The following is a 12,930-nucleotide window of genomic DNA, read 5'->3' as shown; positions in this document are numbered from 1 at the left end:
AAGTCCTTTACAGTTACAGCATGCAATAGTTGAACAATCAGTGCCTTTGGTGACGTGGACAAGTATGTTAGTGCCAAAATGTAAAGGTTGCTGTTCAATCCCTGCAAAGGGCACCATCAATAATTTTTTTATTTTTTTATTTATAGTCTCTAACAGGTGAGGGACATTCATTAAAGAGATAGACTATATGTTTAACAGCAACTATTTAAAAAAATCAAAAAGTTCCTTTTTTTCTGTAAAATCAAATCATAAAGTTCAGGAATTTTTAATTTTAGTTCTGAAAGAACAAATGAGTAGAAATGCATTTATTGTGAAACATTGCTATAAATATACAGTAAGTGAAATTACATACTGATAGAAGTGTTTTTTTTATTATTGTAAAGTGTACAATACAGATGGTCTTGGAGAAAGCAGACACGGACCAAATGCTACAAAGGTTAAATTTTGATCTCATGTGGTCTTTAACCACAGATTGCTGCAATAGCTCAAGGCACTTAACCTCAGTAACCTGTAATAAGACCATGAACTCATTCTGTGGCAATATTGTGTAAAGTTACATGAATAAATTGCACCACTTTGGTCATGTGGCGATGTCTAAAGATATGAGATACAACAACTGGCTGCAACAACTTGCTGATCAAATCATAGATATAGAGCAACAATGCCCGGACTCTGTTATAATCATTCTCAGGAATTTAAATAAAGCAAATCTTTCCAATGAACTTCTAAAATAAAGACAGCATGTTACACATTCTACCAGAGACAGTAATATACTGGACCACTGTTACACCACAATAAAGGATGCATATCACTATGTCCCACAGGCAGCTTTGGGGCTCTCTGATCACTCTTTGGATCATCTTATATCGACCTACAGGCAGAAACTGAAATCAGCTAAACTGTAACAAGGACTGTAAAAAGATGGACTAATGAAGCAGAGCGGGATTTACAAGCCTGCTTTGACTGCACTGATTGGAATGTTTTTGAAGATGCAGTCACCGATCTGGACAAGCTCACAGAGACTATAACATCATTCATTAGTTTCTGTGAGAATATATGGATTCCAACCATGACTCATTTAAATTACAACTATGACAAACTGTGGTTCACTGCAAAACTCAGACAGTTCTGTCAGACCAAAGAAGATGCCTACATGAGTGGGGACAGAGTCTTGTTTAAACAGGCCAAAAACACACATACAAAGGAGATCAGACTGTCTGAGAGAAACTACTCCAAAAAGCTGAGAAATCAGTTTTCAGTCAATGACCCTGCGTCAGTGTGGAAAGGACTGAAAGGCATCCCCAGTTTCAAGACCCCATCCCCCAGCACTGTGTTGAATCAAAAACTGGCTGACGATTTGAATGAGTTCTATTGCAGGTTTGAAAAACCCTGTCTCACACCCCACACCCATTCTTACCTTCTCTCTTTGGATCTATTAACACCTCAACAATCCCCCTCTAACCCCTCCTGCACTTCAGATCAGTGAAGATGATGTGCGCCAGGTCATCAGGAAACAGAAGACAAGAAAAGCACCAGGCCCAGATGGCGTTACACCAGCCTGTCTAAAATCCTGTGCTAACCAACTGATCTTCAACAGATCACTGGAGCTATGCAAAGTCCTTTCCTGCTTCAAACGCTCCACCATCATCCCAATCCCAAAGACACCCAACATCACAGGACTTAATGACTACAGACCTGTGGCTTTAACATCTGTGGTCATGAAGTCATTTGAAAGACTGGTGCTGGCCCATCTGAAGGACATCACTGGACCCTTGCTAGACACCCTGCAGTTTGCTTACCATGCAAACAGGTCTGTGGATGATGCAGTCAACATGAGACTGCACTACATCATGCAACATCTTGACAGACCATGGACTTATGTGATGATCCTATTCGTGGATTTCAGCTTGGCCTTCAAAACTATCATCCCAAACCTCCTGTCCAAATAACCCAGCTCTCTGTGCCCACCTCCATCTGTCAGTGGATCACCAGCTTCCTGACAGACAGGCCAGCAGCTAGTGAGGCTGGGGAAATTCTCATCTAGCACCTGCACCATCAGCAGTGGTGTCCCTCAGGGATGTGTGCTCTCCCCACTGCTCTTCTCCCTGTACACCAATGACTGCACTGCAAAGGATCCCACTGTCAAGCTCCTGAAGTTTGCAGACAACACCACACTTATGACGCTTTTCCACTGCATGGTACGTCACGGTATGGCTTGGTACAGTTCACTTTTGGGGGGTTTTCCACTGGGTACAGTACCTGGTACCTGGTACTTTTTTAGTAACACCTCGGTTGAGGTTCCACATGAACCTTTACCATTACTAAAACGTGATGTGTAAGCTCTGCTGATCAAGGATTGGCCGGAGAGAATCGTCGCTACCTGCGTCACTGAACTTGCAACACAAACACAAAAAGAACCACTAGATTTAAATCAGCACAGCCAGTGAAGGATAGAACGCAACTGTTTTGAACAAGCGCACCTTTTTTTAACAACCAAAAAAGTTTTGTTGTTTGTTGTGGAAGTACAGACGTTCCTCTCGTTTATAGCAGAGGAGCGAATCCAGCGAGAGCTTGATGGGGCGACTCGGAATGAAAACATTTTTTTAAGGAGTTGTGGCAGTAGAGGCGGCGCAACTATAATGACGTGTATTATCCCGCCCACTCTAAAACAATACTAAACTGCAGTGGAAATGCAAACCGTGCCGTGCCAAACCATATCATACCGTACTGAGCCGTGCCGAGCTGAGTAGTACCACGCAGTGGAAAAGTGCCAATATTGGCCTCATCTAGAACGGTGACAAGTCTGTTTACAGACAGGAGGTTAAAGAGCTGGCTGTTGTCTGATGCAGTTAGCACGCTCAAAAAACAGTGGAGATGATAGTGGACTTCAGGGGAAACCCCCTGAACTTTCCCCACTCACCATCATGAACAGAACTGCGGCAACAGTGGAGTCATTCAGGTTCCTGGGCACGGTCACCCAACATCACAGGACTTAATGACTACAGACCTGTGGCTTTAACATCTGTGGTCATGAAGTCATTTGAAAGACTGGTGCTGGCCCATCTGAAGGACATCACTGGACCCTTGCTAGACACCCTGCAGTTTGCTTACCATGCAAACAGGTCTGTGGATGATGCAGTCAACATGAGACTGCACTGCACTACATCATGCAACATCTTGACAGACCATGGACTTATGTGATGATCCTATTCGTGGATTTCAGCTTGGCCTTCAAAACTATCATCCCAAACCTCCTGTCCAAATAACCCAGCTCTCTGTGCCCACCTCCATCTGTCAGTGGATCACCAGCTTCCTGACAGACAGGCCAGCAGCTAGTGAGGCTGGGTAAATTCTCATCTAGCACCTGCACCATCAGCACTGGCGCCCCTCAGGGATGTGTGCTCTCCCCACTGCTCTTCTCCCTGTACACCAATGACTGCACTGCAAAGGATCCCACTGTCAAGCTCCTGAAGTTTGCAGACAACACCACACTTATGACGCTTTTCCACTGCATGGTACGTCACTACATTTCTTGGTACAGTTCACTTTTGGGGGGTTTTCCACTGGGTACAGTACCTGGTACCTTGTACTTTTTTCAGTACCACCACGGTTGAGGTTCCACATGAACCTTTACCATTACTAAAACGTGATGTGTAAGCTCTGCTGATCAAGGATTGGCCGGAGAGAATCGTCGCTACCTGCGTCACTGAACTTGCAACACAAACACAAAAGAACCACTAGATTTAAATCAGCACAGCCAGTGAAGGATAGAACGCAACTGTTTTGAACAAGCGCACCTTTTTTTAACAACCAAAAAGTTTTGTTGTTTGTTGTGGAAGTACAGACGTTCCTCTCGTTTATAGCAGAGGAGCGAATCCAGCGAGAGCTTGATGGGGCGACTCGGAATGAAAACATTTTTTTAAGGAGTTGTGGCAGTAGAGGCGGCGCAACTATAATGACGTGTATTATCCCGCCCACTCTAAAACAATACTAAAACTGCAGTGGAAATGCAAACCGTGCCGTGCCAAACCATATCATACCGTACTGAGCCGTGCCGAGCTGAGTAGTACCACGCAGTGGAAAAGTGCCAATATTGGCCTCATCTAGAACGGTGACAAGTCTGTTTACAGACAGGAGGTTAAAGAGCTGGCTGTTGTCTGATGCAGTTAGCACGCTCAAAACAGTGGAGATGATAGTGGACTTCAGGGGAAACCCCCTGAACTTTCCCCACTCACCATCATGAACAGAACTGCGGCAACAGTGGAGTCATTCAGGTTCCTGGGCACGGTCATCTCTCAGGAACTGAAGTAGGAGTTCCACATAGACTCCATTGTCAAAAAGGCCCAGCAGAGGTTTTCCTTCGCCACCTGGAAAAGTTCTACCTGCCACAGGAGCTGCTGATACAGTTCTACTCTACAGTCACTGAATCCATTCTCTGCACTTCAGTAACTGTCTGGTTCAGCTCAGGTCCCAATCAGACCTTGCAGCGGATAGTCCGGACTGCTGAGGGAATCACTGGTAACAACCCTTCCCACTCTCCAAGAACTGCACTCATCCAGAGTGAGTAAAAGAACTGGCAAAATCATTCTGGACTCCTCACACCCAGCCCAATTCCTCTTTGAACTGTTGCCATCTGGTCAGCGCTACAGAGCACTGAGCACCAGAACAGCCAGGCATAAGAACAGTTAACCTCAGGCAATCCATCTCATGAACAGTTAACTTGGCAATAAATGTGTAATATACAACACTATTTATACATTTATTTATTTAAAACACCATACTTCTTATTCACATTTCCTTGCATTTGTACATAACATACATGTACACACAATTGCCATCTATTGTCTGTTTGTATATTGTGTATTTTTTAAAAATATTTGTTGTATATTATGATTATTTCCTATTTACTTACTATATTTTTATCATCTGTGTCTTGTCACTGTAATCTGTTTGTGCTGTGGAAGCTTCTGTCACCAAAACAAATTCCTCATTTGTGTAAGCATACCTGGCAATAAAGCTCTTTCTGATTCTGATTCTTTTGTTTTTTAAATCAAAAACTGTGCAATTATGACCTAAAATTATACAATGAATTTTACAGGTTATATGACAATCAGACCATTTAGACTGTAATCTTTATTCCTTGTCTTCTTGTTTTTCTCTCCACAGAGTGTGTGTCCTGGGCGTATGTTCGCCATGGCTCTAGTTCAGGCACTGCCTGTGCCCACTGATCAGCCCAGCGCTGACATCCAGCAGTGCCGCTCAGTGTCTCACTCCCCCACCATAGCTGCGGCAGGCACCATGGGCTCCGTCAGCAGCCTTATCTCTGGACGTACCTACCAGGAGCGTCACTGCCAAGCTGCCAGTAACTTTGGCGCCAAGTATCGCAAACCCACACCAGCTACAAGCTGTTTCCGACAGCAAGAGGGCACGCTGCGCAGCGCTAGCTCACAGGAGCAGCTTCTCACCAGGCAGCCTCCTCTACCTGCTAAGAACAAGTCCTCTGCCCTCATCTCTGCTGGCAATGGCAACTATGGCTATTTGAGTGATGAGCCAGTGGGCGACTGGAACGATAATCACGTGACCACGTACAGCCCATCCAGTGATACCGAAGAGTCTCCTGATAACAGAGGCATGAATGGTAACATTGGTGGCCCTCCTCCCAAACTCATCCCAGTGTCAGGGAAGCTGGAAAAGGTGAGTCTGGGGGTGCTTAGGAGGTACACATAAAATAAAAAATTTTACAGCTCAAAAAAGGATTAGCACAAGTGCTTTAAAAGTCATACAAGCTACACATTTGTTATGTTTAACCAGATCATTTCTTTAAGTAGCTAATTTAAAATTTTGCCCATTGTTATATTTTCATATGGTCTCATTTGTTTGTTTTACTGTAAAGAATGGTAGTTTTGCTGATTCTTATTACACACAGTGACACAGTACATCTAATTGGCTATTCATTTCTGTTGATCAAAGAGAGCCTTTAATCACAGCAGTATGTCAGTATGCCACCCCTTACTGTACACATTTAATCAATGACACCTCAGTTACACTCTTAACAACAACAAAAAGGTTCATGTTGTTGTCTTTATGCTTTAGCCATTTATTGTATAGATACACTACCATTCAAAAGTTTGGGGTCAGCAAGATTTTTTATTGAAATAATTAATTATTCAGCAAAGACACATTAGGGACAGTGAAGACATTTATAATGTTACAAAAAATTTATTTTAAATTCTTTTAACTTTATATTCAACAAGAGCACTTAAAATCAAAATAATTTCTACAAAGTTATTGATAATGACATTGATAATAATAAGAAATGTTTCTTGAGAATCAGATTGACCTATTAGAATGATTTCATGTGACACTAAAGACTGGATTAATGGCTACTGAAAATGCAGCTTTTCCATCACACGAATAACTTATATTTTAAAATGTTAAAATACAAAATAGTTACTTTATATTGTAATAATATTTCACAATATTGCTGTTTTACTGTATTTTTGATCAATTAAATGCAACCTTGGTAAGCATAAGAGATGTCGTTCAAAAAGATAAAAAATCTTACCAACCCCAAAGTTTTCAAAAGAAGTGTAGTTAGAATTTAAGTTAAAGTGTCACATTAACCATTTACTTCTGATCACAGAGTATGGAGAAGATACTGATCCGTCCCACTGCCTTTAAGCCTGTTGTGCCCAAGAATCGCAACTCTGTGCAGTACCTGTCTCCACGGTCAGGGGGCAGTCTGACTGAAAGCCAGGGCAGCCTCAGCCTCTTACTTCCTGGCACTGGAGCAGGGTCGGGTTGTCAGGAGAAGCGTAACTCTTACAGTGGGGGCCGCAATGCACGGAGTAGCCAATCCTGCACTATGTCGGACTCAGGCCGCAACTCACTCTCCAGCCTACCAACCTACAGCAGCACAGGGTACAGCCTGGCACAGAGCGAGGTTCCCACCGGGCACATGGAAACTACACACTCCAGAGGTGGCCACGGACACACTAACTCCGACAGTGGTCGGTCATCATCCAGTAAGAGCACAGGGTCTTTAAGTGGCCGTGGGCAGCCCCTCTCAGACAGTGGATCGTGTGGCCGCTCCCCGGCTCCAGGAGAAGGGTATGAGGGCGTCATTCGAGAACTTGAGGAGAAGCTGAGGGAAAGAGACCTGGAGCTGCAGCAACTCAGGGACAACCTGGATGAGAACGAGGCAGCCATCTGTCAGGTGACATTCGCAGTTTCCTACCAGTTATTAGTGCCATTTGACAGGGAATTGTTAGATACAGTGGATCCAACATTAGTAAAATCATGTGTCTTTTCCATGCAGGTGTATGAGGAGAAACAGAAGCGGTGTGAGCAAGAGTTGGAGGACCTTCGGCAGAGCTGCGCATCGAAAATGAAGCAGGTGCAGCTGAAGGCACAACGGGCACAACAGGTCCTGCAGTTGCAGGTGTTTCAGCTGCAGCAAGAGAAGAAGAAATTGCAGGAGGACTTCTCCCAACTGCTGCAGGAACGGGAGGCATTGGAGAAGAGATGTGCCTCTTTTGAGAAGGAGCAGACTCAACTAGGTCCTCGTCTAGAAGAGACAAAGTGGGAGGTGAGACCTCGTACCAAATTAGATCTAGCAATGAGTAATAATTACATGAACAATTAATGAACTTGAATGCTCCTGTGTTGCAGGTCTGTCAGAAGTCCGGTGAGATCTCTCTGCTGAAGCAGCAGCTGAAGGATGTACAGGCTGATCTTGGTCAGAAGGCCAGCGAGATTATTGCTTTGAAGGCCCAGTTGAGAGAGGTTTGTTCTGAGCTTCAAGCTAGCCAGGCTCGCTCGCAGGAAGCCCACGCCACAGCCCGCACCCGTACACTTGAACTTGAGGTTTGCGAGAATGAGCTGCAGCGTCGTAAAAGCGAAGCGGAGCTCTTGCGGGAGAAGATGGGCCATTTGGAGGAAGAGTCCATGCGTCTTAAAGAGGCCTTGGCAGTGCCCCCGTTCCAAACTCTACCTTCTAAGGGCCAATGCATGAGCTTGCCCCTGCCCCAAAGCCGTGGGGGAATCACTCACGGGATCAGTCCTGCTTTCCGGGACAACAGCAGTGAAGAGCAGTTTCTAGCATATGAAAGCGATGAAGCGAAGGTGCAGCGTCAGAGTGTGGATATGCTTCATGGTCTCCGTCAGCAGGTGGACCGAATGCGGGCTGAGCTGATGTATGAGAGGAGGCGGAGTGAGGACCAGCTGGAAGCCTTTGACGATGAACGCAGGGTATGGCAGGAGGAGAAAGACAAGGTGATTCGTTACCAGAAGCAGCTGCAGCAGAACTACATCCAGATGTACCGCAGAAACAGAGACCTAGAACGTGTGATGAGGGAACTTAGTCTTGAGCTGGAGAACAGGGACATGGAGGAGTTTGACATGCGTAGCAATGAGATCCATTTCGAGGAGATCACTGCCACTGAAATCTAACCCACATCTCACTCTGCCATCCCAAAATGAATTTCCACTGTGCTTGTGTGAGGAGCACTGGCCTTTACTACAGTGTTACTTAGCATGCTTCTCCACACTATTTCAGAAAGACTTATGTTCATGGCAAGTTGTTGTGATGTCCGAAGAGGCCAGTAAAACATGTAACACTTGTATTTAGACATCTTCATCACTTCCTGCCTCGGAAACCTGTGAGATGAATGTACTATGACTGTGAACAGCAGTTAATTGATGCCACTGGTGAAGGGAAGGTGTCCTCAAAGGTGGTGCTTTGATCCTGGCAAACCCCTATAGTAAAACTAGGGCTATAATTTAGCTTAATTCTGAAAAAATAAAACAAAATGCAAAAAATATCACATTTAATCCCCCGTTGATCTCAAACGTGAATTCTTTAAGAAATGTTTCAAACAGGTACGGTGACCAAATGTGCAATTTTCCCAGGACATGTCCTGGCCAGGATTTCTATAATGCCTAAAATATCCATGTTTTGGCTTTATTTGTGCTGCGCAGGTCAACTGTTGTATGACAAAGTACCGTGAGAGCTGTAGAGAGCAGACGGCTTCTTTTGCTTTTGAATCGCTCTCACGGTACTTTGATGTCATACACCAGTCGGTATGCTCAGTGCTGCTTCAAGTCGAACACGTATTTGTATCGCTTTGACCGTTCTCTGTAGATCCCACCTTCTCACGCATCACAAAAGCCAAAGCCAAAACCTGGATATTTTAGGCAATATAGTAATCCTGGCCAGGACGTGTCCTGGGGAAATGGCACGTTTGGTCACCCTACACACAGGAAGTTCACAAAAGACATGTTTTTCCATTCAAAAGCATCTACACAGTGATGTAGAATGCAGGGCTCTCCAGATGTTATTTTCAAAGTTTAACTACTTTGAAGAATAAAATGTTAACAGCGTAAACATACATAAACAGCGAGATGCATCAATGGCCAAAGACATTTGTAGCATAGAGTGAATGCTAGAATGTGTCATTTGTGAACTAGATTGGGAAATTGGGCAGATTGACAAACCCAGTTTCTAAATGGATTGATGTGAACTGAAGACCAATGATGGACTTATGTTCAATGATATTGAAATAAAATATATGACACTTTTACAAATGTCCAATCAATATTTTACTCGCCAGCAAATTTTTTCTTAGTAAATATACTGAAATGGTTATGAGATCGAAGAACCAATGGGAGGAAATACAGCATGTAGGCTAAGGGTTTCATGATGTTTCTCAAATTCCATATAGTACAGAGCACTCTACTTGCCTTGCCCATTGTACCAACATTAACACTGATGGGAAGAGACTTGGAGGCACTCTAATGAGCATTTCATGTTAGGTCACAGAAACTGCAGTTTTGTTGCATTCATTCTTGGTGTTCTAGTTGTGCTGGTATTAAGTCCTCAATAACATTGTGTCATATCTTCTCAGCTATTTGCGGCACTATGCAGCAAGATTTGTCACCTCTCATCTCACAGCCCCGCTGCTTACGCTACATTTGATACTAATCACTGATGTAGAAGTGTTATTTTTATAATTAGATGATATATTAGTAGATATAACTAGCAAATATAGAGGCAAATATATATTTTTCTTTTCTTTGTGAGTATTTCCATGCACACTGTACAGAGTGAATAGCATGTGTGCATGACACCGTAGCATTTCTGTGGCCAGACAGTCTGACGTTGAGTAACGTTATGGCAAACACAGGTCAACTGGGTGGTTTTTCCAACCATTTGTGCTCTGTAATGACATAGTTGATGAATGCATAAATATTATGTTAGATTTGCATACAATCTGAGAAATACTAATCAGATGTCTGTGGTCATTTTGTTAAAAGGATATATACACTATATAAACGTTGTTGTTTTTACAGAACAGATTCTTTAAAAAGGAGAGGAAGAATTAAATATATATATAAATATGATGTATATTTTTATATATAGCACCTCAAGCTATTTTGTGGTAACACAGGTAACTTTGTGGTTTTAATAAATATGAATTGCATATTTCACACACTTTTTTCTCCAGAGGGGTCATTTGCCATAGCATGTTCATATGGAGCTCTGACAGTATTTCATATAGTGGTTAGTGTTTTTATGTTCATATTGAGTATTTACTATGTCCTTCTCTGATCATAACGTACAGCATTTTTACATAATTTTTGAGCATGTTGTAGAAAACTGGCAAGAACATTGTCTGACAACAAGGCAATGCTTGAGAGCTTTTTTGACAAGGGAGAAAAAACTTAATGGCAAAAAAATTATGAAATGAGGAACTCTCAATACAAAATCACATTTTTGCCATCGCAACCAAAGATAATCTGTTATGTATTTTCCATAGTATCTTTATCAGCTTATAGTTATATACATTTACACATTTTTTTTTACAAAACAATGTATTATACTCTCAATGATCCTACAGTAAAACAGACACTTTTTTATGTGATAATCATTTTTATATTTTTCATTCAAGACCAAATTATTCATTTCAGTATTGGTCAGAATGATTCAATGTTTGTGAATAGTCTAGTCCTGTATCGCTTTAGTTCATTTTTACATTCATCAATGACTACCTGAGAATCAGAACATATGATGCCATATTTTTCTCACCCTGCTCAGATTATCATCTCTTGTGTTGTCAGGATCATCTCTGTAGCACAGATATGTTATGAGTGTACGAAAAGAGCTCTCTTACCCCTGGACAATATCCTGTGCATTTCTTCCTGACATGTCAGTCACGCCCCTTAAAAATACCTGTGTAAATATTCCTCTTATTGTAATATTATCGACATATTCAATATATTTGTTTTTACACACAAATATCTTGAAGGTGTAACCACTGTGAATAGACCAAAGCAAATTAACGTTTAATCTTTTTGCCCTCATGTATGTGCTTGTGTATGTTTCCTTTGTCAATCTGTAGTCTTTGTAGTCATGTATGTATATTTTCTTGTTGTATATTTCTTGTAAAAGTGTGTTTTTAATTAAAGAAAGTTGCCTCATTCTGATTCTGGTGTTTTTGAAAATTTACCCAGTTTAATTTGTTAACAATTTTCTTTTGTTCTTTGTTTTTGTCGTTCCTCCTGGCATGTTTACGTCACATCAAGGAAAACAGGTCATGGCTGCTGTTGGTGGAAGGTGTTCTAGGCCCTGTTCCAAATGGCACAGCTCATGCGCTTTTATGGTCTTGTGGACTTACAATGGTGTGCGAGTGTCCCTTAAGTCCACAAGACCATAGGGATCTTGGCAACTTGAGAGCACATACACGCAACAGGAAGTAAGGGCGCAAGACTGTAGGTCTTAAAAACTTGAATACTGCTTCGGAGCGGTATTTGAGGATAAGCGCATCCCATCATGCATCATGTTCTGGAAATAAATCATAAGACTTTTTACTGAGGTCTCGCAAGAGGTCACGGAAACATTTCCAGTGAAATATTAATAATAATTATATATTACAAATAATTTGATAGTAAAACAAATTGTTGCATGTTTTATTGGTGCAATACTGAGTGTTTATTTTGTACAACATTTGCAACTGCTTTTTATCACATAAGTAGAAGGACCACAATTACTAAATTGTATTATCTGTTATAGGGACTATACAACTGAACAGACATTTTAGTTTATTTTAAAATACAAAGTATTGAAAAATCAAAATAAAGCTCTGTAAACACTTGCATTTTTACTAAAATTTGAGTGAATCTGAAAGTCAACAAACAAAAGACTAAAGAACAGAACAAGAAAGAAGAAAAACAAATACACAGTGTGGCATATAATAATAATACTTTATCGTTGTTCTGAAGTAAAGTACAAATACAAAAAAAAAAAACCTCTAGTAAAAACGCTAAAGAGATCCTGCAGTATTATATCATCATAAATGTCTTATTGGAGAGGGTTCTTCTAAAGACCTTCAGCTTCAACTGCACAGTGTGTGGTGATAGCAGGTTTGCTTTTGATAGCTTTTCATCTCTGAACACCAGAGTAGCTGTAGTGGGCATTAAACAATATGGCGCAAGACGTGAAAATGACAACTGCGTCAGGCTGAAACTAGCAAAAAAACACCTGTGTCGCACCTGGTGCCGCATTGCGTTAGGTGTTCCTCCGCAATAACTCATAGTTATTCAAACACTAGAGGGACAAAAGTTACTTAATGTATCTTTAATTCTTGCCTCAAATGATAAAATCCAAATTATTAGAGTCGAAAGAGCTTTCACAATGGAAATGGGCAATATTTAACCTTTTTATTTATAATCACACAATGACTTTTGTAATAAAACAAATTGCAAAAATGCAGACAAGATGCTTTTAACATGGTTTCTTAAGATGCATAGAGAGAAAAAAAAAGGTTAGTATATAACACTGATCCTACAATCATCACAATGTTTAGATCTTAATTGCACAGTCCATATGATAAAAAATAATAAACAAAAACAAAAAACTTAAAGCAAAAGCAT

At 41.5% G+C, this 12,930-nt stretch overlaps 1 protein-coding gene across 3 annotated transcripts in view; it reads left to right on the top strand.

The window, feature by feature from the left end:
* LOC109109562 (leucine zipper putative tumor suppressor 2 homolog) overlaps nucleotides 1-9,107 on the top strand; it is a 63,171-nt gene extending 54,064 nt beyond the window's left edge. For all 3 annotated transcript variants that reach the window (XM_042768668.1, XM_042768670.1, XM_019122662.2), the window contains 4 exons: nucleotides 5,167-5,694; nucleotides 6,644-7,216; nucleotides 7,319-7,588; nucleotides 7,672-9,107. In XM_042768668.1, the coding sequence (XP_042624602.1) occupies nucleotides 5,185-5,694; nucleotides 6,644-7,216; nucleotides 7,319-7,588; nucleotides 7,672-8,451 (2,133 nt within the window). In that variant the 5' untranslated portion in view covers nucleotides 5,167-5,184 and the 3' untranslated portion in view covers nucleotides 8,452-9,107. The remainder of the gene's footprint in view (nucleotides 1-5,166; nucleotides 5,695-6,643; nucleotides 7,217-7,318; nucleotides 7,589-7,671) is intronic.
* The last annotated feature ends 3,823 nt before the right edge of the window (nucleotides 9,108-12,930 follow it).

Source organism: Cyprinus carpio, chromosome A13 (assembly GCF_018340385.1).
Source record: "Cyprinus carpio isolate SPL01 chromosome A13, ASM1834038v1, whole genome shotgun sequence".
Taxonomy (NCBI): domain Eukaryota; kingdom Metazoa; phylum Chordata; class Actinopteri; order Cypriniformes; family Cyprinidae; genus Cyprinus; species Cyprinus carpio.
This window is presented reverse-complemented; position numbering and strand designations above follow the sequence as displayed.